General features: G+C 47.7%; 1 protein-coding gene across 6 annotated transcripts in view; it reads left to right on the top strand.

Annotated features, from left to right (window-relative positions):
• The window catches only part of TOP3A (DNA topoisomerase III alpha), a 27,529-nt gene extending 5,241 nt beyond the window's left edge, over positions 1–22,288 (top strand). For all 6 annotated transcript variants that reach the window (XM_075565903.1, XM_075565905.1, XM_075565904.1 and 3 more), the window contains exons 4-20: positions 1,268–1,341; positions 1,465–1,540; positions 2,322–2,430; positions 2,821–2,964; positions 3,463–3,633; positions 5,365–5,465; positions 8,652–8,726; positions 9,237–9,319; positions 10,645–10,852; positions 11,218–11,403; positions 11,980–12,109; positions 12,485–12,598; positions 13,732–13,897; positions 14,062–14,205; positions 15,600–15,722; positions 18,487–19,214; positions 20,467–22,288. In XM_075565903.1, the coding sequence (XP_075422018.1) occupies positions 1,268–1,341; positions 1,465–1,540; positions 2,322–2,430; positions 2,821–2,964; positions 3,463–3,633; positions 5,365–5,465; positions 8,652–8,726; positions 9,237–9,319; positions 10,645–10,852; positions 11,218–11,403; positions 11,980–12,109; positions 12,485–12,598; positions 13,732–13,897; positions 14,062–14,205; positions 15,600–15,722; positions 18,487–19,214; positions 20,467–20,651 (2,817 nt within the window). In that variant the 3' untranslated portion in view covers positions 20,652–22,288. The remainder of the gene's footprint in view (positions 1–1,267; positions 1,342–1,464; positions 1,541–2,321; positions 2,431–2,820; positions 2,965–3,462; positions 3,634–5,364; positions 5,466–8,651; positions 8,727–9,236; positions 9,320–10,644; positions 10,853–11,217; positions 11,404–11,979; positions 12,110–12,484; positions 12,599–13,731; positions 13,898–14,061; positions 14,206–15,599; positions 15,723–18,486; positions 19,215–20,466) is intronic.
• The last annotated feature ends 118 nt before the right edge of the window (positions 22,289–22,406 follow it).

Genomic DNA, 22,406 nt, shown 5'->3' with positions numbered 1-22,406 from the left:
TGAAAAACATGTGGGGATGTAGGCAATGGAGAGTGTACAAGTAAGAGTTCTTCATGAATGTGTACAGAGCAATTTGAAACCTCACAAGTCTCTTCATGTATAATATTTAAGTAAAATCATTCTTATTGAGTCACTAAAATATATATATTTATTTATAAAATGTTTTACTAGGAGGTAATACATTGAGAGTTCTCTCGTTTTTAAGTATGTCCTGGGCACAGAGTTATGATGACAAATACATAGTTACAAATAAATACATTGTTACATTAAGTATCCGTCCGCTCCTCCTTCTCTTACCCTGCACCCCACAACTGGAACAATCTACCAGAGACTCTCACAGCAAAAAAAAAAAACGTGCTGAAAAACATGTGGGGATGTAGGCAATGGAGAGTGTACAAGTAAGAGTTCTTCATGAATGTGTACAGAGCAATTTGAAACCTCACAAGTCTCTTCATGTATAATATTTAAGTAAAATCATTCTTATTGAGTCACTAAAATATATATATTTATTTATAAAATGTTTTACTAGGAGGTAATACATTGAGAGTTCTCTCGTTTTTAAGTATGTCCTGGGCACAGAGTTATGATGACAAATACATAGTTACAAATAAATACATTGTTACATTAAGTATCCGTCCGCTCCTCCTTCTCTTACCCTGCACCCCACAACTGGAACAATCTACCAGAGACTCTCACAGCCGCCACCTGTCTAAGTTCTTTCCAAACTAAAGTTTGTCGTCTTTCTCATTTTAATCTGGTCTGTAACTGTTACATACGCTTATAATATATATTATCTCTAACTGTGCATGCAATGTCTTGTATATAATGTATAATAACCCTGCTCACTTAATGTAACTATGTATTGTTACCATGTATTTGTCATAATAACTCTGTGCCCAGGACATACTTGAAAACGAGAGGTAACTCTCAATGTATTAGTTCCTGGTAAAACATTTGATAAATAAGTGAGCAGGGTTATACATTATATACAAATATATATCACATACACATCAAGCCTGCCGCAGCTGCAGAGGAGTTTGCACAGCTGTCCGATTTGAGTTTATATTTCTATGTAATTGCCCTTCGAAAGAGCAATGAACCAAGAGATTTCTACAAACATGGGACTGTAGTATAATATAATGATATAATACAGTCATTTTGTGGTTGGGTTCAGATGCTTGGAATCCATGACAAACCGTCGCCTGAATTTTCTCCCCTCCGACACCAAAGATGAAGCCTAACGTTCCATCGTTTTCCTCCTGTGCAGAATGTCACCGTGGCGATGACCTCTGTGTCTGGACACTTGCTGGAACTCGAATTCCAGAGCCATGTAAAAGGATGGTTAGTATAACTCTGCCGTACTCCGGCTATGGATTGGGACGCATTTAGCTAGATACAGGTGTGAACTTCACCCCGCTCGCTGCGTCCGCTGACCATAGTAACGGGTTTCTTTCCCTGTTCCAGGCGCAGCTGCAACCCGGTGTCTCTGTTTGATGCAGAAATACAGAAACATTGTCCAGCAAACTATGTGGATATCAAGGTAGGGCACTTATCAATACAAATAATGCTATAAACCCAAACTGAGCGTGACCGGTTTAACTCTATTGCACGGGAGGCCAACTCCAGTCCTCAAGGGCCACCACCAGGTCACGTTATAAGGATATCCCTGCTTCAGCATAAGTGGCTCAGTCTTCAATTGAGCCACCTTCGCTGAAGCAGGGATATCCTTAACGTGACCTGGTGGTGGCCCTTGAGGACAGGAGTTGGCAATCCCTGCTGTAGTATATGTATACAGTATATATCTAAATAAATACATATACATAAATACATTGTGTGTGTGTGTGTGTGTGTGTGTGTGTGTGTGTGTGTATACATACATACAATTTTATGTATGATAGATATATATATATATATATATATATATATATCTATCATACATAAAATTGTGTGTGTGTATATATAATACACACACACACACACATACTCGCATATACTCACATATACTCACTCACGAGGAAAGATGAAAAATGTCCCATAACCATAGAAGCCCCCAAAAAGTTTTAAAAAAGAAAGAAAAAAGTATCATCCCTTGGAAAGCAACCCGTATTATAATAACTTGGCGGTTAATGCATTCTGAACGGGATTGTTGCTTATATGTGGACTTGTTATTTGTGTTGTTCTAAACGCGAGGCACACTTTGTGTAACTCTTTCTCTGCTGGATGCGCCTGGAATGAGATCAGGGCCTCCTGTACGGATTTTGCTAACGCTGCTTAATATCCGCCTCGATGGCCCGGCAATCTTGTGGATGTTGTGGTTTCAGAGAACCCTGGAGCGCGAGGTGCGGCAGTGCCAGGCGCTGATCATCTGGACGGATTGTGATCGCGAGGGAGAGAACATCGGTTTCGAGATCATTGATGTTTGTAAAGCAGGTACTCGGCGGTGCTCTATGTGTGCGGCCTGGAGGCAGGTAGGGTCACTTTGCCCCTCTTGTCCGCGACTTCAAATGAATTTATATATCATAATAAAAAGCCCGGAGTTAAACATATACTGTATTCATTCTGAAATTCAAGTGGGATTGGATTGAAGTGCAACAGGAATGGTATACAAATGGTAGAGAACTGGAGACCTTGCTGACATAAGTGGGGGAAAAAAATCTATATCACACACACACATTTATACATAGTGTGTGTGTGTGTGTGTGTGTGTGTGTATGTGTACGTACACACACGCCGTAATAATCCGTTATCTGCAAAGTAAAGATGTCTGCTCACATTCGTGTGAATCCCTCTGCTGATTCTCGCCCTCTCTCTACTTTTCAGTGAGACAGAACTTGCAGGTTTTCCGGGCTCGGTTCTCCGAGATCACCCCCCGATCTATCCGCACGGCCTGTGAGAACCTGACGGATCCCGATCAAAATGTCAGTGACGCCGTGGACGTGAGGCAGGAACTCGACCTCCGGATAGGTGATTCTCAACAGCATGTAGCTAAGTGTGGACACTTGCAACACGCAGGACCTGCTCCCCTCAGCAGGGACACCCAATAAAAGCCAAGATTTTAACAAAATACTTAATTCTGCATAGTTCAGAGACATTTTAATTTCACCCAATCGGGTGCCTTATAAATAGATCTTTAATATAGAGTGCACACTGATTGGTTAAGACTGTCGTTATGGATACATTGAGCCTGCTTCCCTACTTAACTGTGAAAACAGCTGTATGGAATATTCCATTCACCTCCAGTTCACGGGGGAGTTTAGCTTTTTGTTGTTCAAGAATACTAATGTTGTCTTCCTGATCAGTAAACAGGTACAGCCCCACCCTCTCACTTAAGAAGATGGTGCCCGTCTCACAGAAATCACAATGCCTCGACTTTGTCGTGTTCCTTCTTCACAGAGGTCATCTCTTATCCCATCAGTATCATTGACCTTATCATTGGAAGGCCTTTTCTTTCTTCTCCCGCAGGCGCTGCCTTCACCAGGTTCCAAACCCTCCGTCTTCAGAAGATCTTCCCCAGCGTGCTGTCCCAGCAGCTCATCAGCTACGGCAGCTGCCAGTTCCCTACCCTGGGGTTTGTGGTTGAGCGATTCAAAGCCATCCAGGCCTTTATTCCAGAGACCTTCTACAAGATCAAAGGTACCTACTAATGGTAACACAACTCGTGTAGTAATGGTAGCTCAGGCTGAAGCACAGCACAGAAGAGTCAGCTTCACATATTAAGTTTTGTTTTTGGTTTCAACACTTGCATTATTAACCAGTTCAGTACGACAATCAGGCAGTGATGAGGTTAAAATACAGAGTTTCATCTTGAACATCTCGTACTTTCAGTGTCTCTTCTGCTAACACCTCCTCCTCCTCTATTGATCTCTCTGTGGGGGTACCCCAGGGCTCTGTCCTGGGCCTCTTCTCTTTTCTCTGTACACACTCTCTAGGTGGTCTAATAACATCTCTTGGGTTTAAATATCACCTCTATGCTGACGACACACACATTTACTTTTCAACACCTGACCTTACACCTGCTGTACAGAACAAAGTTTCTGAATGTCTCTCTGCTATATCATCCTGGATGGCCCTCCGTCGCCTTAAACTTAACATGGCTAAAACAGAGCTCCTCATATTTACTCCCAAACCTGGCCCTACTACCTCCTTCCACATTACTGTTGGAACTACGATCATTCACCCAGTAGCCCAAGCACGCTGCCTAGGGGTCACACTCGACTCCTCTCTCACATTCGCCCCTCACATTCAAAACGTTTCTAAAACCTGTCGCTTTTTCCTCCGCAATATAACAAAGATACGCCCTTTCCTCTGTTGCTCGACTGCTAAAACTCTGACTCAGGCCCTCATTCTCTCCCGTCTCGATTACTGTAACCTCCTGCTGTCCGGCCTACCTGCCTCTCACCTGTCTCCCCTACAATCTATCCTAAACGCTGCTGCCAGAATCACTCTACTCTTTCCTAAATCTGTCTCGGCGTCTCACCTCCTGAAATCCCTCTCCTGGCTTCCGATCAAATCCCGCATCTCACACTCAATTCTCCTCCCTTTTAAAGCTTTACACTCTTCTGCCCCTCCTTACATCTCAGCCCTAATTTCTTGCTAGGCTCCACCCCGACTCTCAGGTTCTGCGCAAGGATGTCTTCTCTCTACCCCCTTTTTATCTAAAGCCCTCTCTTACCTCAAACCTTTCTCACTGACTGCCCCACACCTCTGGAATGCCCTTCCCATCAGTACCCGACTAGCACCCTCTCTATCCACCTTTAAGACACACCTTAAGACACACTTGCTTAAAGAATCATGAATAGCACTGTGGATAATACTAGTCACATGATACATAAAGCTTGGCCCCCTGCAAACGCACTTACCAGAACTCCCTCATTCTGTCTCTGTACGTTCTTCCTACCTGCCAATTAGATTATAAGCTCCTCGGAGCAGGGACTCCTCTTCCGAAATGTTACTTTTTTTTGTCTAAAGCACTTATTCCCATGATCAGTTATTTGTATTATTTGTTATTTATATGATTGTCACGTGTATTACTACTGTGAAGCGCTCTAAATAAAGACATACATACAATATCTGGACCAGTTGTAAGTATCTGGTAAAATGTATCCTGTAACGGGAGTTTGGGGATCACCGTTAACATTTCCAGATGTATGCCCAAGATAGGTGATGGTTTGTGGGACGCTGGATTCCGCGTCGCCCTGATGAACCTCGCACATGGATTCAGCATAGTCTCTGCTGCCTTGTTACTTGCCCCCACAAGCGCGCACACGCGCCCCCCACCCACACCCCATGCACTCCCACACTGTCTAGCTGTCTGCTACATTTTGTTACCGCAGCTACAATGTGCCCTTTGGGTTTCTTCCTTAGTAACTCACGAACATGAAGACGGAACTGTGGATTTTAGCTGGAAACGGAATCGTCTCTTTAACCACACAGCCTGCCTGGTTCTCTACCAGATCTGCATGGAGGTATGAGACTGGTACAGTGCGACACCGGGGGCCACTAGATCAGGGGCGGCCAAGTCCAGTCCTCCAGGGCCAGCAACAGGTCAGGGTTTCAGGGTAGATAGGATAGATACAGAGTTGGGGTGCTCAAACCCGCATCAACTACATCCAATAACAGAATAATGTTGCCCCTGGAGACACCAGTGGGAGTGGGCAGGCAAATAAAGACTTGTAAGTTTAGCTTAAATGACAACAGTCAGACTTAACCATAACAGTCTAAACCAAATGCCCCACTCACGTCATCTCCAGGGTTTCTCCGCCGGCGTGCAAGCCAAGAAGGATCCAGAATCCAGATAAGTCCAGTAGAAAAAACGAATGGCGCAGCCAGTGATCGAGCCACCTGTGCTGAAGCAGGGATATCCTCGATGGGGATTTTCGGGCAAAAACAGCCCAGAGTATATAGAATTTAACCCTAGGAAGCAGAAGGCAGATACAGGAGAAACATTGTAGCCACTAATTAATACAGTGATACGTGACGACCGCCGTGGTTAACGATCCATTCACGTATATATTCAATAGAAATTACTTTGGCAATAACTGTGTTGCCAGCTTCTTGCCGTATTGACTTGGGGTATTTGGATAGAGATACAATGTATGTTTGGAAACTATGTAGTTGTAAATTGTAAGCTCGCTGTAGTGCAAAGGCAACACTTGGGCCTAATGTCCACATATCTTTATACTATATTAGTGAAAGCACTGTATGCCTGTCTGGATGTCCAGTGTCCCTAGGTGAAATCTCATTGGTCCCTTGGCCCGCCCGCCCCCGCACAACTCTCATTGGCCTGAGGCGGAGTGACGGGCCAAAGGACACACAAACACACACACACACACCCTCTCACCCCTGTGGACTTGCCCCCCCCCCCCCAACTGTCACCCCTCTGGCCCTCCTCAACGGCTGGCCGCCCTTGACCACCCACCCTCTCACCCCTTCTCCCTTCCCGGCGCTGGCCTGCAACAACAGAGCCACCCCCTATCACCATTACGGCCCCTTTGCTACGCCCTTACCCCACGCGGCACTTTCCGCCGCGGGTCCTCTAAAACGAGCACGCTGCCGGCGGGGAGGGGTGGTTTTGGGGCGCAGAGGGGTCTGGCGGCCAGAAGGGGTCTAGCAGTCAGGTTCCCCGCTTCGGGTCCGGCGGCCGCGCACGGTAGGCGGAGGTACAGCCACTGGTGTGCCACGTGGTGCTCCCGCAGGGGGAGCACAGGCACTTGCGTGCTCCGAGCGTTAGGCCCGCCCGGTCCCGAGGCGGGAAGTGGAGCGGCCAGCCATGCGGCATCCTCCCCCCAACAACACCCTCTATCAGCACACGTACCCCACAACGCCGCCGCCAGACAGCAGAAACAGAACACTATCACCACCCCTCCTGCCACCACTCTGCGGGACCTCACAAACAGCCCGCTCCCCCCCCCTCCCCTCCTCCCCCCCCTCCCCTCTCTTTCTCTCCCCCCCCTCCCCTCTCTTTCTCCCCCCCCCCCCTCCCCTCTCTTTCTCCCCCCCTCCCCTCTTTCTCCCCCCCCTCCCCTCTTTCTCCCCCCCTCCCCTCTTTCTCCCCCCCTACCCTCTTTCTCCCCCCCTCCCCTCTCTTTTTCCCCCCCCCTCCCCTCTCTTTTTCCCCCCCTCCCCTCTCTTTCTCCCCCCCTCCCCTCTCTTTCTCCCCCCCTCCCCTCTCTTTCTCCCCCCCTCCCCTCTGTTTCTCCCCCCATCCCCTCTCTTTCTCCCCCCTCCCCTCTCTTTCTCCCCCCCTCCCCTCTCTTTCTCCCCCCCTCCCCTCTCTTTCTCCCCCCCCTCCCCTCTCTTTCTCCCCCCCCTCCCCTCTCTTTCTCCCCCCCTCCCCTCTCTTTCCCCCCCCTCCCTCTCTTTCCCCCCCTCCCTCTCTTTCCCCCCCTCCCTCTCTTTCCCCCCCCTCCCTCTCTTTCTCCCCCCCTCCCTCTCTTTCTCCCCCCCCTCCCCTCTCTTTCACCCCCCTCCCCTCTTTCACCCCCCCTCCCCTCTTTCCCCCCCCTTACACCTCTTTTCCCCCCACACCTCTTTTCCCCCCACACCAACCAACCTCTTTTCCCCCCACACCAACCCACCTCTTTTCCCCCCACACCACCCCACCTCTTTCCCCCCACACCACCCCACCTCTTTCCCCCCCCCCCCCCACACCACCCCACCTCTTTTCCCTCCCCACACCACACCACCTCTTCTCCCCCCCACACCACCCCACCTCTTCTCCCCCCCACACCACACCACCTCTTCTCCCCCCCCACACCACACCACCTCTTCTCCCCCCCACACCACCTCACAATTTTTGAACAACAACTACATCATATCATTTCACGCACACCACCCCACCTCTTCCCCCCCCCACACCACCCCACCTCTTCCCCCCCCCACACCACCCCACCTCTTCCCCCACCCCACCTCTTTCCCCCCCCCCACACCACCCCACCTATTTTCCCTCCCCACACCACCCCACCTCTTTCCCACACCCTCTTTCCCACACCACACCACCTCTTCTCCCCCCCACACCACCCCACCTCTTCTCCCCCCCACACCACACCACCTCTTCTCCCCCCCACACCACACCACCTCTTCTCCCCCCCACACCACCCCATCTCACAATTTTTGAACAACAACTACATCATATCATTTCACGCATTTACATCCCGGGCAACGCCGGGTATATCAGCTAGTGCTTTATAAAGCTCAACCCCAGGAAAGGTCCAAACAAACGTGTTACTTCAGTTTGAACAAGCAGCAATACAGGCTTCATTTATTGTGTTTTTTTGTTCTTTTATTACAGGATTGAAGCAGGGGGTCTCCGGAGCCGAACTGCATACATTTGAGCTCCGGGGACCCCCTGCTTTCAGAGATACCACCGTAGGGGGTGCAGGTAATAATGCGCCTAACAACGGTGGCGTTTAAATGTCCCACGGGCCAATAGGAAGCCGTGACGTCATCCGGTGCTGCTTCCTATTGGCCAGCGTGCCGGGACATTTAAACTCTTCAGAGATACTGCTTTAATATTGACAATAGAAAAGCGTGAGAGCCAAGCAGGTACTTTAGCAACAGTGCTGCTGAATGAGCAAATACAGATTTATTTTGTAAACAAAAAAAACGTGGGCAGCGAAAGTCATATTTACCAAGGTTTCTGTGTGTTGTAGAATCCAGTTGCAACCGTCATTGAGGTGGGGAGTAAACCAAAGAGCAAATGGAGACCCGTGGCGCTTGACACCGTGGTACGTGTCTAGGAGGGCGGATAAGTCCATGTGTGATTGTCACGACTACTAAGAAAACAGATCTGACAGAGCTGGTGCTCCTAGTTCTCGCTGTATCGGAACGGGTAATGGCGGTGCACCATGTGCTGCTGGGGATCCCGTTTTGGGACACATTCAACAGTAGAACTGCAGTGGGCACCCGTACATTGAAAAACAGAAAGTGCCTTTAATGCGGTTACATATTCCTCCTGCGCGTTTCGGTGCCAGGTGGGAGCGAAACGCGTAGGAGAAATATGTAACCTCAAAGACACTTTAAAAAAAAAAAATTCCTTTGTACGAGTGCCCGCTACGGTTGGTTGAATTGTCACAACTACTTCACCGCATTAACCCTTTAACTGCTGAGGGGCATTAAAGACAAGAGTCCAGATATATGTGACTAGCCTCTGTGGCATCGGAGTAAATCTCCATGTCCACGGTTCTGTGTTTCATTCGTGCGCTATGAGTTGCTGAGTGTCCCCTTCCTCTGCGCAGGAGATGGAAAAGTTGGCTTCTCGCAAGCTCAAAATCGGAGCCAAGGAAACCATGAAGATCGCAGAGAAGCTTTACACACAAGGGTAATTCCGTGCAGGGATTTATTACGCTAAACCATGGGCTCCCAACTCAAGCCCTCAAGACCCCACCCCACCAAGACAGGATTTCAAGATATCCTTGCTTCAGCACAGGTGGCTCAATCGGTCTGAGTCATTGGCCAATTCCAGTCCTCAAGGGCCACCAACAGGTCAGGTGTTACGGATATCCATGCTTCAGCACTGGTGGCTCAATCAGTGGCTGTCGAGCCACCTGTGCTGAAGCCGGGATATCCTGAAAACCTGACCTGTTGGGAGGGGGGCTTGAGGACTGGAGTTGAGAACCCCTGCAGTAAACCTCTGTGCTTGGGAAAGATGGGCACACACAAAGATGTTTCTCACTCCCGTGGTCTGTGGAATCTGCCAGTGATTGTAAGCACAGCCGCTGGAAATGTGCTGCAGGTTGCTTGTAGAGTTCAAGGTGCATTCACTTATAGATGAACACACATTTCTGGCTGTGCTGAAGCTTGAGCACGTTATACAAGTATTTATGTAGAAACGAAGAGCGTTAATACACAAAGTGAGAAATGAAGAAATAATATCGATATACTGGAATATATATGATAGTGTTAAAATACCAATATATTTTATATATAGTGTCATGTGATTATGAAACAAATAATCTATGTGATTGATTGAGATTGATTGATTAATATATATATCAATCTATCAATTTGTGACAACATATATCATAAACTGCATAAAAATACAATTATTAAATAATAAACTGGCAATACTATGATATATTTACAAGTCCAAGTTAGAGAGAAATCTCCAAGGAGAACTGAAAAGTAATGTTTCGTTATACACATGTATGTATGTATGTATGTATGTATGTATGTATATCTATCTATCTATCTCGTCGTTGTAGAGGTAAACTCATTAAGTGCATTTTTGGCAAAAAAAATCTCACTAAATGTACTTCCTGACTTGGAATTTCTTTAAGTGCCTATTTAGTTCAAAGTTACCAAAACATAAAAGTATGATTTTCAATTAAAGTCAAAAAGAAAATATAATCACCTTTTCCTCAGTACTCAAAGAATGTAGTTAATGACTTTTTGACCTCTACAGCGACGATATGTTCTGACAGTATAATCGCGGGCAAACACAGCGGTTCTGTCGCTATCGTGTCACAATGAAAGAAGAAAAAGAGATTGCAGATAGGAGAGGGAGGGCAGACTATGATGAAGACACCATAAAAAATGCCTCCTTGCACATTATGGGACGGGGGCTACAGTAATACAAGAGTTCAGTAGGATAGTGGGATCCCTACCCCCCCCCCCCCCTTACAGTGTAAATGTCTTGTGTTTTAGTTACATAAGCTACCCCCGCACAGAGACGAACATTTTCCCCAAGGATCTGAACCTGACTTCGCTGGTCGAGCAGCAGACACAAGATCGCCAGTGGGGAGGTTTCGCACAGCGCATCCTGGAGAGGGGCGGGCCAACGCCGAGAAACGGGACCAAAACGGATCAGGCCCACCCTCCGATCCACCCCACTAAGTACACCAACAGCCTGCAGGTGGGCACGGGGATCTCTGAATCAGTGGGCGTGCTTGCGGAGGGGTACCCAGAACTCTCAGCCGTTACTCCCCTTTCTGCTCATAGTTTGCACAGGGATTTAGGCGTTCCTATTCAGCATCCAGCACCAGTGCTTTAGCCCTTTAGTGAAGGGCAGGATTGTTCTGTAAAGGCCATTAACCACTTCCAAAAAAATAATATCCCTCCAGGCCACTCGGTTTATGCCAAGCAAACACACGCAGTGCCTTATTGCCGTCAAAAAGCCACCGGTTGACCTGAAGGTTACAATTGATATTTTGCCCCTGTGAATGTCACAGCTCACACCGTTCAGCGTGTGACCCGTCTGTCCCTCTGACCGGCCCGCAGGGGAACGAGCAGCGGATCTACGAGTTCATCGTGCGCCACTTCCTGGCGTGCTGTTCGCAGGACGCGCAGGGACAGGAGACCACGGTGGAGATCGACATCGCTGCTGAACGCTTTGTGGCCCACGGGCTGATGATCATCGCCAGGAACTATCTGGACGTCTATCCATATGAGAAGTGGACTACTAAGGTGACCGCTGGCTCGAAATAAGGGTGGAGGATGGGAGAGGCGCATTACTGGAGGGTCCTGTAATGCAGGGCGGTGTGTGCGCAGAGGGGTAAAGCATCTCGTGTGCAGTGTGAGAGACACATTTTCCTAGAGTCCCAAGTGCTATATATATAGCCCTTCAAACAACACGGGGAGAGACGCCTGCTCTTAAAACGAGCACACCTGGGAGATTTGCCAATAGGAGACATTACTATATACTTTGCATATCCTATTTGCATATCTCTCAGGTGTGCTCTTTTTGCCCACAAGTGTCTCTCCACGTGTTTGAGGGGGATATATAAAGCACCTGGGACTAGTTAAATAGGACTCTTCCCCGCCTTTCTGCGCACGTGTTCGTTTCCCTACAGCAGAGTAAATGCCAGATGGTCATGCAGGTCGGCGTTCTCTTTCTGTGTGTCTCTCCTCTGTTCCTCTGCATGCTCCGGCATACTCGCCCCTTGCACTGCGCAGGCATACACTCTGCACTCTACTGTTCATGCCATGTTACTGTGTGTCCGTTATGAGAGAGCTATGTTCGGTTGCCTGATGTCCCCATAGATTATCCCTGTGTATGAGATGGGTGCTCGGTTCCAGCCCACCACGGTGGAGATGGTAGATGGGGAGACCAGCCCCCCACAGCTCCTAACAGAAGCAGATCTCATCTCTCTCATGGAGAAGCACGGAATTGGTGAGAGCCTATTTTGCTTCCATGTGCTTGGTAAATATCTCTCTAAAAGAAAGTTCCATGCATGCACATTGGAACACTTACAAGAACAATTTCCCCCGCACATTATTCATTAAAGTGCTATAGGGAACAGCCACCAAGAAATTATTATTGACGTAAAGATTTTGTGCGGCGCAGTTTAAGGAATAACACCCATTGTGCCTTTTAATAACCGGCTCGCGGTGTCTTGGCAATGAATGAGTCGATTCTTACCATTTCCGTGATTCTCATAATCTCTGGAAACCCAGAAGGACTCTGTCTGATACGCATTGCAGGGCCATCTGTCCACAAAGGAGGGGGGGGGTCTGTATTTCTCACGTGGCCATGTCTCTCCTGCAGGTACTGATGCCACACACGCTGACCACATTGAGACCATCAAATCGCGCATGTACGTGGGACTCACCCCGGAGCAGAGGTTCCTTCCAGGAGAACTGGGGATGGGCTTGGTGGAAGGTAAGAAACTGATGGTACCCGACGAGAAAAACCATGAAGGGCCGGGGACAGACCGGGTCACTCATGAGGAAGTTAGTGGGTTAAAAAAAAAAAAAACACATTGGCGCCTTGGGAGGAGTAAGCACTCCCTGCCTCCAAAAATCTTATACTCCGGTTTGTTGGTGATTTATACAGAGATATGGAGTACTTGGTACATTATAATTTTACATTTTAATATATTAACAATGTCATTCAGAATTGTTTTAAAAAAATGCTACGAGTATTTTCTCATAGTACAGAACTGATTTATTCAAATAGAAATAATATAAAACATGTAGGATATTGCTTAATCTTCATCTGTAATATCTCTGCTTTTTCATTCTCACCAATAATCTGCCTAACCATCTCACACTGAAAGGGTCCTATATTTTCTTCTCTAATCTTTTTGTTATTAATGTACTTAAAGAACTTTTTAGGGTTGACCTTACTTTCTATTGCCATCCTTTTTTCATTATCCATTTATGCTAATTTGTTTGCCCTTTTGCAATTTTTGTTACATTCCTTATAATTCTGATACGATGTCTCTGTCCCTTCTGACTTAAAGAATCTAAATGCCTTCCTCTTCTTGTCCATTTCCTCCCCTACCTGTTTATTTAGCCACATTGGTTTAACTGGTTTCTTTTATATTTATTGCCATACCCTGCCATAGATATCATGCACTTATAAGTGTGCTTTTATAACAATGTTTTCAAGACTAACGATTTATCTTACACATTTTTCCCTGTAAAAACATTTTATAAACATTTTTAAAACAATTAATTAGCCCTCAGTTTATTAAAATCTGCCTTTCTAAAGTTTGAAGTCTTTGTTGTACCCAAGTAATCTGTTTTTTGATGAAATTATTTCAAATGAGACCATGTTATGATCACTGTTACCCAAATGTTCCCGGACTTGAATATGTGTTATTACTTATTCATTGTTTAGACCAAATCCAGTATTGCCCCTGTCCTGGTTTGTTCCTCATTGTGGGTATGCAACTGTCTTTAAGCACCCCCAAAAACCTGTTTCCTTTTGTTGTAATGTTAATCTCATTGCCCCGTCTATGTCCGGATAATTAAAATCGCCCATTAAAATCTTTCCTTGCCGTTTCCCAGGCTACGACTCCATGGGCTTCGAGATGTCCAAGCCAGACCTTCGGGCCGAGCTGGAGGCCGACCTGAAACTGATCTGTGAAGGGAAGAAGGACAGATTTGCCGTTCTGAGGCAGCAGGTCCAGAAATACAAGCAGGTCTTCATTGAGGCAGTCGCCAAAGCAAACAAGTGAGTTGTGTTGAGGATCTGCTTGCAGCGCGGTGTATAATGTGTAGCAGGTTGTGTATCAGAGACAAGGTTACGATGGCGTTCTCGCACTGCACGCACTTGGTGGGGCATCTGATGCGCTTGTCTCGTTCGTATATTTATTTGCCGGCTTCTGCTCACGTCAGGCTGGACGAGGCCTTGTCTCAATATTTCGGGCAGGCGGCTCTACCCGTCGAGCAGGCGGAAATCTACGCGGAGACGCCGCTCCCCGTGCGGAAATGTCCTCAGTGCAACCGGGACATGGTGCTGAAGACCAAGAGAGACGGAGGGTGAGTGATTATCTGTTACTAGCCGCACCGCCAAGGGACAAGGTTCACTTTCTGGTTAAAAGCTGCAAATAAAATCCTCACATGGAGAATAAAGGTGTGTGCGCGCAGTGGGTATGTGTCACACCCAGCACCACACATGGGTAATATTCAGTGCCTTTAATGCAAAAAAAAAAAGATTTATGGATCCATCAGATAAACCAGTCCCGACGTTTCGGTCCCCAGGGGGAACTTTCTCAGGGGTGCCCCACGGGACAGAAACGTTGGGATTTGTTTACTTGATGGATCAATAAATCTTTTTATGCATTACCCCTTTGTCGTGCTCGTACTTTGATCACTTTGTGATCTTACCCCTCTATTATTACCCCAATCTGCCATGCACCACCCACCTCTCTGCTGAGTTTCTTACTGTATGTGCGGCCATTTTTTTATTTTATATATATATATATATATTACACACACAAACACACAAAAGGAATGTTGCTCACACTACATGTATATGTGGAAAAACCAGACCCAATAAGTAATATTGACTATCTTGGAATAAAAAATAAACCAAGTGAGCCTAGGGAAACTGTAGGTGCTAGGGGATAACAATAATATTGAACACACAAAAGACTAAGACAATCCCCGAAAGCAGCACTCTAAATATACCACAAAATAACTGATAACATAATACCAAAAGACCAGGAAACTAAAATCAGAATAGAAAATGAATAGATTTTAATAGCGAGCAAAAAGAACACTAACATTTAAAAAAAAAAAAAAAAAAATATATATATATATATATATATATATATATATATATATACACATATACACCAGCACACCAACACACACACACCAACACACACCAACACACACACACACACACATATATATATATATATATATATATATATATATATATACACACACACGCTATATCAATCTCCTGCAGATATATTGATTAGTGCAGCATATAATACAGGTAGTATAGTGTATAATACAATTAGTACGGTATATAATACAGATACCGTTAGTAGAGTATATAATACAGTTGGTACAGTAGGTGATACCGCTACTACAGTGTGTAATAGTTAGTACAGTAGATAATGGTTAGTACAGTATATAATAGTTAGTACAATAGATATCATTGGTACAGTGTAATACAGTTAGTACATTATATAATAGTTCAGTGTGTAATACAGTTGGTACAGTGTATATACTAGTACGGTGGTTAGTACAGTATATATTATAGAGTTAGTACATTATATAATAGTGCAGTGTATAATACGGTTAGTACAGTATAGTATAATAGGTTAGTACAGTGTAGAATAGTTCGCTAGTTGGTGCAGTGTCATAGGGTGTAACAGAAAGCAGCAAATGTATAATGTGTATTCCCTCCCATGTTTAAGGTTTTACCTCTCGTGCGTGGGCTACCCTGGCTGTAAATCATCCGTGTGGTTCCCCAGCTCTGTCCTGGAAGTCTCGCGGGATGACAGCGTGTGCACGGTCTGCAAACCTCACCCTGTTCACAGGTGAGCACCCAGAGAGAGGGCATGTGTGTGTGTGTTAGGTTAGGAGAGCTGGGATCCATTACATAGCGTATTGTATTGCATGTTTTTATTTATATAGCAGCAGACCCACACACAGCACTTTACAGAGGTATTTTGCACGATATAGTACAGGAGGAATACGTGCATTAAATGTAAAGGTAAGCAATCTGAGAAGATATAGTAATGCCTGTGAGGCAGGGATCAGGCAGGAGTACATGGGAGCCTGGCTAAGGGAATAGCTGAGCCAGTGGGTCATGTAGGTGCAGATCAGTAGTGAAATATAGACACAACTGATTTATAATCCATTGCACAGCAACCCTGAGGCCCAGATCCACTAAATGGTGCTAAGCTTGATCACACTTGTACTCCAATTCATCTGATTTGATCTCCCCCCGATCAAACAGGATCTGGGCACGAGACAGACGATCAATCAGCCGGGATCTGATTTTTGGGGGGCTTCTAAAGCAAAACCAGAACCTGTGAATATTCCGTATTATGTCATACATGTATACAGTCTGCCACTGGGGTTCTGAGCTGCAGAGATACGCGGTACCACTGGGGTTCTGTGCTACAGAGATACGCGGTACCACTGGGGTTCTGTGCTGCAGAGATACGCGGTACCACTGGGGTTCTGTGCTGCAGAGATACGCGGTACCACTGGGGTTCTGTGCTGCAGAGATACACGGTACCACTGGGGTTCTGTGCTGCAGAGATACGCGGTACCACTGGGGTTCTGTGCTGCAGAGATACGCGGTACCACTGGGGTTCTGAGCTGCAGAGATACGCGGTACCACTGGGGTTCTGTGCTGCACAGATACGCGGTACCACTGGGGTTCTGTGCTGCACAGATACGCGGTACCACTGGGGTTCTGTGCTGCAGAGATACGTGGTACCACTGGGGTTCTGTGCTGGAGAGATACGCGGTACCACTGGGGTTCTGTGCTGCAGAGATACGCGGTACCACTGGGGTTCTGTGCTGCAGAGATACGCGGTACCACTGGGGTTCTGTGCTGCAGAGATATGCGGTACCACTGGGGTTCTGTGCTGCAGAGATACGCGGTACCACTGGGGTTCTGTGCTGCAGAGATACGCGGTACCACTGGGGTTCTGAGCTGCAGAGATACGCGGTACCACTGGGGTTCTGTGCTACAGAGATACGCGGTACCACTGGGGTTCTGTGCTACAGAGATACGCGGTACCACTCGGGTTCTGTGCTACAGAGATACGCGGTACCACTGGGGTTCTGAGCTGCAGAGATACGCGGTACCACTCGGGTTCTGAGCTGCAGAGATACGCGGTACCACTGGGGTTCTGAGCTGCAGAGATACGCGGTACCACTGGGGTTCTGTGCTGCAGAGATACGCGGTACCACTGGGGTTCTGAGCTGCAGAGATACGCGGTACCACTGGGGTTCTGAGCTGCAGAGATACGCGGTACCACTGGGGTTCTGAGCTGCAGAGATACGCGGAGCCTCAGGCCCTCGGTTCTGAGCTGCAGAGATACGCGGTACCACTGGGGTTCTGAGCTGCAGAGATACGCGGAGCCTCAGGCCCTCGGTTCTGCGCTGCAGAGGGATACGCGGAGCCTCAGGCCCTCGGTTCTGCGCTGCAGAGGGATACGCGGAGCCTCAGGCCCTCGGTTCTGCGCTGCAGAGAGATACGCGGAGTCTCAGGCCCTCGCTTCTGCGCTGCAGAGATACGCGGAGCCTCAGGCCCTCAGTTCTGCGCTGCAGGGATACGCGGAGCCTCAGGCCCTCGGTTCTGAGCTGCAGCGATACGCGGAGCCTCAGGCCCTCGGTTCTGAGCTGCAGAGATACGCGGAGCCTCAGACCCTCGGTTCTGAGCTGCAGAGAGATACGCGGAGCCTCAGGCCCTCGGTTCTGCGCTGCAGAGATACGCAGAGCCTCAGACCCTCGGTTCTGCGCTGCAGAGATACGCGTAGCCTCAGGCCCTCGGTTCTGAGCTGCAGAGGGATACGCGGAGCCTCAGGCCCTCGGTTCTGCGCTGCAGAAATACGCGGAGCCTCAGGCCCTCGGTTCTGCGCTGCAGAGGGATACGCGGAGCCTCAGGCCCTCGGTTCTGCAGAATAATACACAGATCCTCCCAGCTGTAAGGTGCTGGGTTCGTTCGCACCACAACAGAGTAACATAGTGACATCGGAGAGAAATGTAACCCATCACATAGTGACATCGGAGAGAAGAGATATGTAACCCATCACATAGTGGCAGAGTAATTGCAGGTGGATACGTGGTAGCATAGTGACAGTAATTGCAGGTGGATACGTGGTAGCATAGTGACAGAGTAATTGCAGGTGGATACGTGGTAGCATAGTGACAGAGTAATTGCAGGTGGATACGTGGTAGCATAGTGACAGAGTAATTGCAGGTGGATACGTGGTAGCATAGTGACAGAGTAATTGCAGGTGGATACGTGGTAGCATAGTGACAGAGTAATTGCAGGTGGATACGTGGTAGCATAGTGACAGAGTAATTGCAGGTGGATACGTGGTAGCATAGTGACAGAGTAATTGCAGGTGGATACGTGGTAGCATAGTGACAGAGTAATTGCAGGTGGATACGTGGTAGCATAGTGACAGAGTAATTGCAGGTGGATACGTGGTAGCATAGTGACAGAGTAATTGCAGGTGGATACGTGGTAGCATAGTGAATTGACCCCTTGACTGTCAAAGGGTCTTGCAATGCTTCACCTGTGTCCTGCTTCTCTTTCTCCCCCGCCCCCCTTTGCAGGCTGAAGCTGAAGTTTAAGCATGGCAGCATCCCACCCCTCATGCCCCTGGAGTTCGTGGGTTGCATTGGAGGTTGCGATGAGACACTGAGGGAGATCCTAGACCTGAAGTACCTGCACGGCGGCGGCAGCGGCGGCAGCAGAGCCCCTCCCCCCGCCCCACGAGACAGCAATCACCTACAGGTCAACCAGACCAGCAACCGCATGGGGGGCAGCGAGGGTGGGCGCGGCCGCCAGCCCCCAGCCAGAAAGGACAAGAAGTCGGCTGTGGTGGCACCTTCTGTCCCCAGGGCAGCTCCACCCATTGCGGCCGACGATAATAACGCGGTTGTCTGTAACTGCGGCACGAGCGCGCTGCTGCTCACTGTGCGCAAGGAGGGACCCAACCAGGGCCGCACCTTCTACAAGTGCAACGGGGGGGGCTGCAACTTCTTCCTGTGGGCGGATCAGGAGGGCGGAGATGGCAGGAACCCGTCGGCAGGGCACTCTTCCGCGGGATGCCCCTCCGCCGCATTCAGTAGCCCCCGGGCACCCGAGGGTTTCAGGCTCGGAGGGGGAAGCAGGGACCCCGGCCCTGGGGGACAGGTGGTGTGTATGTGCAACCAGCCGGCCATCACCCGCACTGTGCAGAAGGACGGAGCCAACAAAGGCCGGCAGTTCCACACGTGCCCCAAACCCCGGGAGGAACAGTGCGGCTTCTTCCAGTGGGCGGATGAGAACGTCCCTCCAGGTGAGAGGCAGAGAGTGGAGGGGACGGGGGACAGAGGAAGGGAAGCGCTCCGTGCTCTCCGCTCTGCTCCTCCCATGTATATAGCTGTGTTTGTATAGCTAGGCCCGGGTATGTAGCTTCGCAGCAGTAATACATGTGACATAATGGGACTAAGCACTACGGACCTAAAAGTGACATTAGGAAAAGGATTCGCTGCCCCGGAGAGCTTACGGTCTAATCCCATCGCATGTTCTCCACAGAACAAGCTTTTGAGATGTATTACTCGGTACCACTACTCTGGCGGGGAACCTGAAATGTATGTGAAAGAGTCAGAAATGTAATAGTTGTGGCTGAGAAAGACACGTACTCTGTGAAATTCCACCCTTTTTACATTGCTTTAGAGCAGGGGCGGCCAACTCCTGTCTTCAAGGGCCACCAACAGGTCAGGTTTTAAAGCTGCAGTTCAAGCCGTATTGATGCACATATTGAATGAAACAAAAAAATCGACAGTCTACACACTGACAAGTGATTAGCTAGGATGCAGATTGATCCGTTCTCGTGTGATCGAACGGCGAAGATTCGGCTGGGGGTTCACTAAATGTATCTTGGGTCCTCTTCTGCTGCACTGACAGCCAAAGTCCTGTTAGGAAGATCATGTGACCAGCCAGCCACTAGATTCAATTGGTTCACTGCTAGAAAGGGTAGGGCTCAAAGCTGATGCTGTTTTAGAAGGGAAAGGGGATGTGACTTTGTAAATTGTTGCAATAGGAACAAAAATGCTTGTTACATTAGAATACATTAAAAATGTCTTTAAAATTATTTATTTTTAATGCTACAAGTATTTTCTCATAGTACAGAACAGATTTAAAAAAAAAAAAACCATGTAGGATATTGCTTGCACTGCAGCTTTAAGGATATCCCTGCTTCAGCTTAGGTGGTGCAGTCTTCGACTATGCCAATGATTGAGCCACCTGTGCTGACGCAGGGATATCTTTAAAACCTGACCTGTTGGTGGCTTTTGAGGACTGATGTTGCCCCCCCCCCCCCGATCTAGAGGAAGTCAAACAGAAAACGCAATTATGTTTCACAAAGAGAATAAATCCTTTTTGGGGTAAGTGAAAATCTTTCTGAAAAGGTATCAAGTTTTTTTTTTTTCTTAAGTGTGTTCTCTGTATCTGCAACCACACTGTCCAGGGACCGTACCGTCCACGTTTTCCCTGCCACTACTGCCGAGTACCACTCCCCTCACTCCGCTCTGTCTCTCTTCTTTCAGGCTCTTCCGGGGGCTTCTCCAGCCCGTTTGGGGGCGGGCCTGATCCACCCCAAGGGTCCGGAGCAAAAAACAAGCGGCCGGAATATGGTTCTTCAGACCGAGGTCCCACTGCGAAAAAACCACGAACGTGTGGGATCTGTCACCAACCCGGCCACACCAGGACACGCTGCCCCCAGAACAGATGAGGGGGGTACAGCCGTCTCCTATTACACCGGGCTTATCTCTGTCCTGCAGGATTCTCAGTGCTCCTCTACTTGAGCTACAAACCCTTTTAAAAAAACAGAACTCGTGTATTGTAAGAGACTAAGACTTGTACAGTATATATATATTTTATACATGCTTTAAAGCAGCATGTGCTTCCCTTGCCACGGGGCACAGTACCACTTCTTCCCAGCAGGCTTTGCACGGTAACAGAAGCCCTGTGTCAGGTTCTTACAGCTTCGTTTCTCGGTCCAAATCAGTAACTGATCCCTAAAACTTTTATCCGTAAGTTGTTCTATTGAAGCGCAGAGTTTCTGAGCTTCCATTTTGTATATGATTGTAACATGCTCTACATCTCGTTATATCTGTGTGCGCATTTCTGTGTATTATGTTACTTCTAACTGTTTTAAACCTCCTGATCAGTGTTTCCCGGTGGCAGATTTGTTAAAGAAATCCATTTAATTGCTTTTAACGGGAGGGTTTTTCTTTAATACACCAGTCGTGTTATTGCCTATTTTCTGTGTGCATCTGAAGGGTGGGAATTGTTCTGTACTGTAAGGCAACGCCGGGCTACTTCAGCCCTCAAGGACCACCAACAGACCCAGGTGTTAGGGATATCCCTGCTTCAGCACAGGTAGCTCAAACTTTGACTCAGGGATATGCCTGCTTCAGCACAGGTGGCTGAGTCAAAGTTTGAGCTACCTGTGCTGAAGCAGGGATATCCCTAACACCTGGCCTCTTGGTGGCCCTTGAGGACTGCAGTTGGCCTCCCCTGGTGTAAGATCTCTCCAGCAGGGAAGGAGTTAGCCGGTAAGGTGGCAGTGCCACATTGAGCCACTTTGTGGATGGTTTTGGACTGCTCAAAATGACTTAGGAAGTTAATTCAAGACCGTGTGTAACGGTGGACTCCTCTCACTGCGAAGTGCTGCTGAGAACCGCTTTCTGTGCGGTTTTAATGCAAAGTCTTAACTTACATTATTTTAACTGTCGCAACATTTTTGTTTTTGTAAATATCTAAATAAAACTTTGAAAAAAGTTACCTATAAAAGCTCACTTTCCGCCTCACAATGAGAAAGTATCTATTTAAAGGGGCAATCCTTCTTCGGCCCAACGGGAACTAAACTAAGTCTCTTGAGCGGAACCGTGTTCATTTCAGCTCTGGGACCCCCTGCTCCCTGAGCTACATACCGCCGTTAGCAGCGCCGGTAGCAGCTCTGCAGGTTGAAATGTCCCGGTCACGTGAGCCAATAGGAAGCCACAAAGTGAGATGTTACTGCTTCCTATTGGCCTGCGTGACGCGGGATATTTAAAGCACCATTAAGATAATTAGCCCAGCTGCTACCAGCACCCCCTGCAGAGGTAAGGATCTCGGGAAGCAGGGGGTCTCCAGAGTTGAAATTAATGCGCTTCAGCTCCAGAGACCCCCTGCGCCAAACATTTAAAAAAAACAAAGTTAAACCAGGTGTGTTGCATTAAAGGGTCTAATCTGGGGGGAACTGGTGCTTCTTGTTAATTAAATCTGAAACCTAGAAGTATTTTTTTAAATATCCTACATGTGTTTTTTAATCAGTTCTATACTATGAGAAAATACGTGTAGCATTAAAAAAAAAAGTGTTTTAAAGACATTTTTAATGTTTTTAATGTAGGAAGCATTTTTGTTTCTATAGAAACCATTTCCAAAGTGACAGCCCCTTCTGATCGGCCTTCTCTCTAGCTGTGCACCAATTGTATCTAGTAAC

The sequence above is a fragment of the Ascaphus truei genome, chromosome 11 (assembly GCF_040206685.1).
Source record: "Ascaphus truei isolate aAscTru1 chromosome 11, aAscTru1.hap1, whole genome shotgun sequence".
NCBI classification, from domain to species: domain Eukaryota; kingdom Metazoa; phylum Chordata; class Amphibia; order Anura; family Ascaphidae; genus Ascaphus; species Ascaphus truei.
The sequence above is the reverse complement of the archived record's forward strand: the minus strand, read 5'-3'. Positions and strand labels throughout refer to the sequence as shown.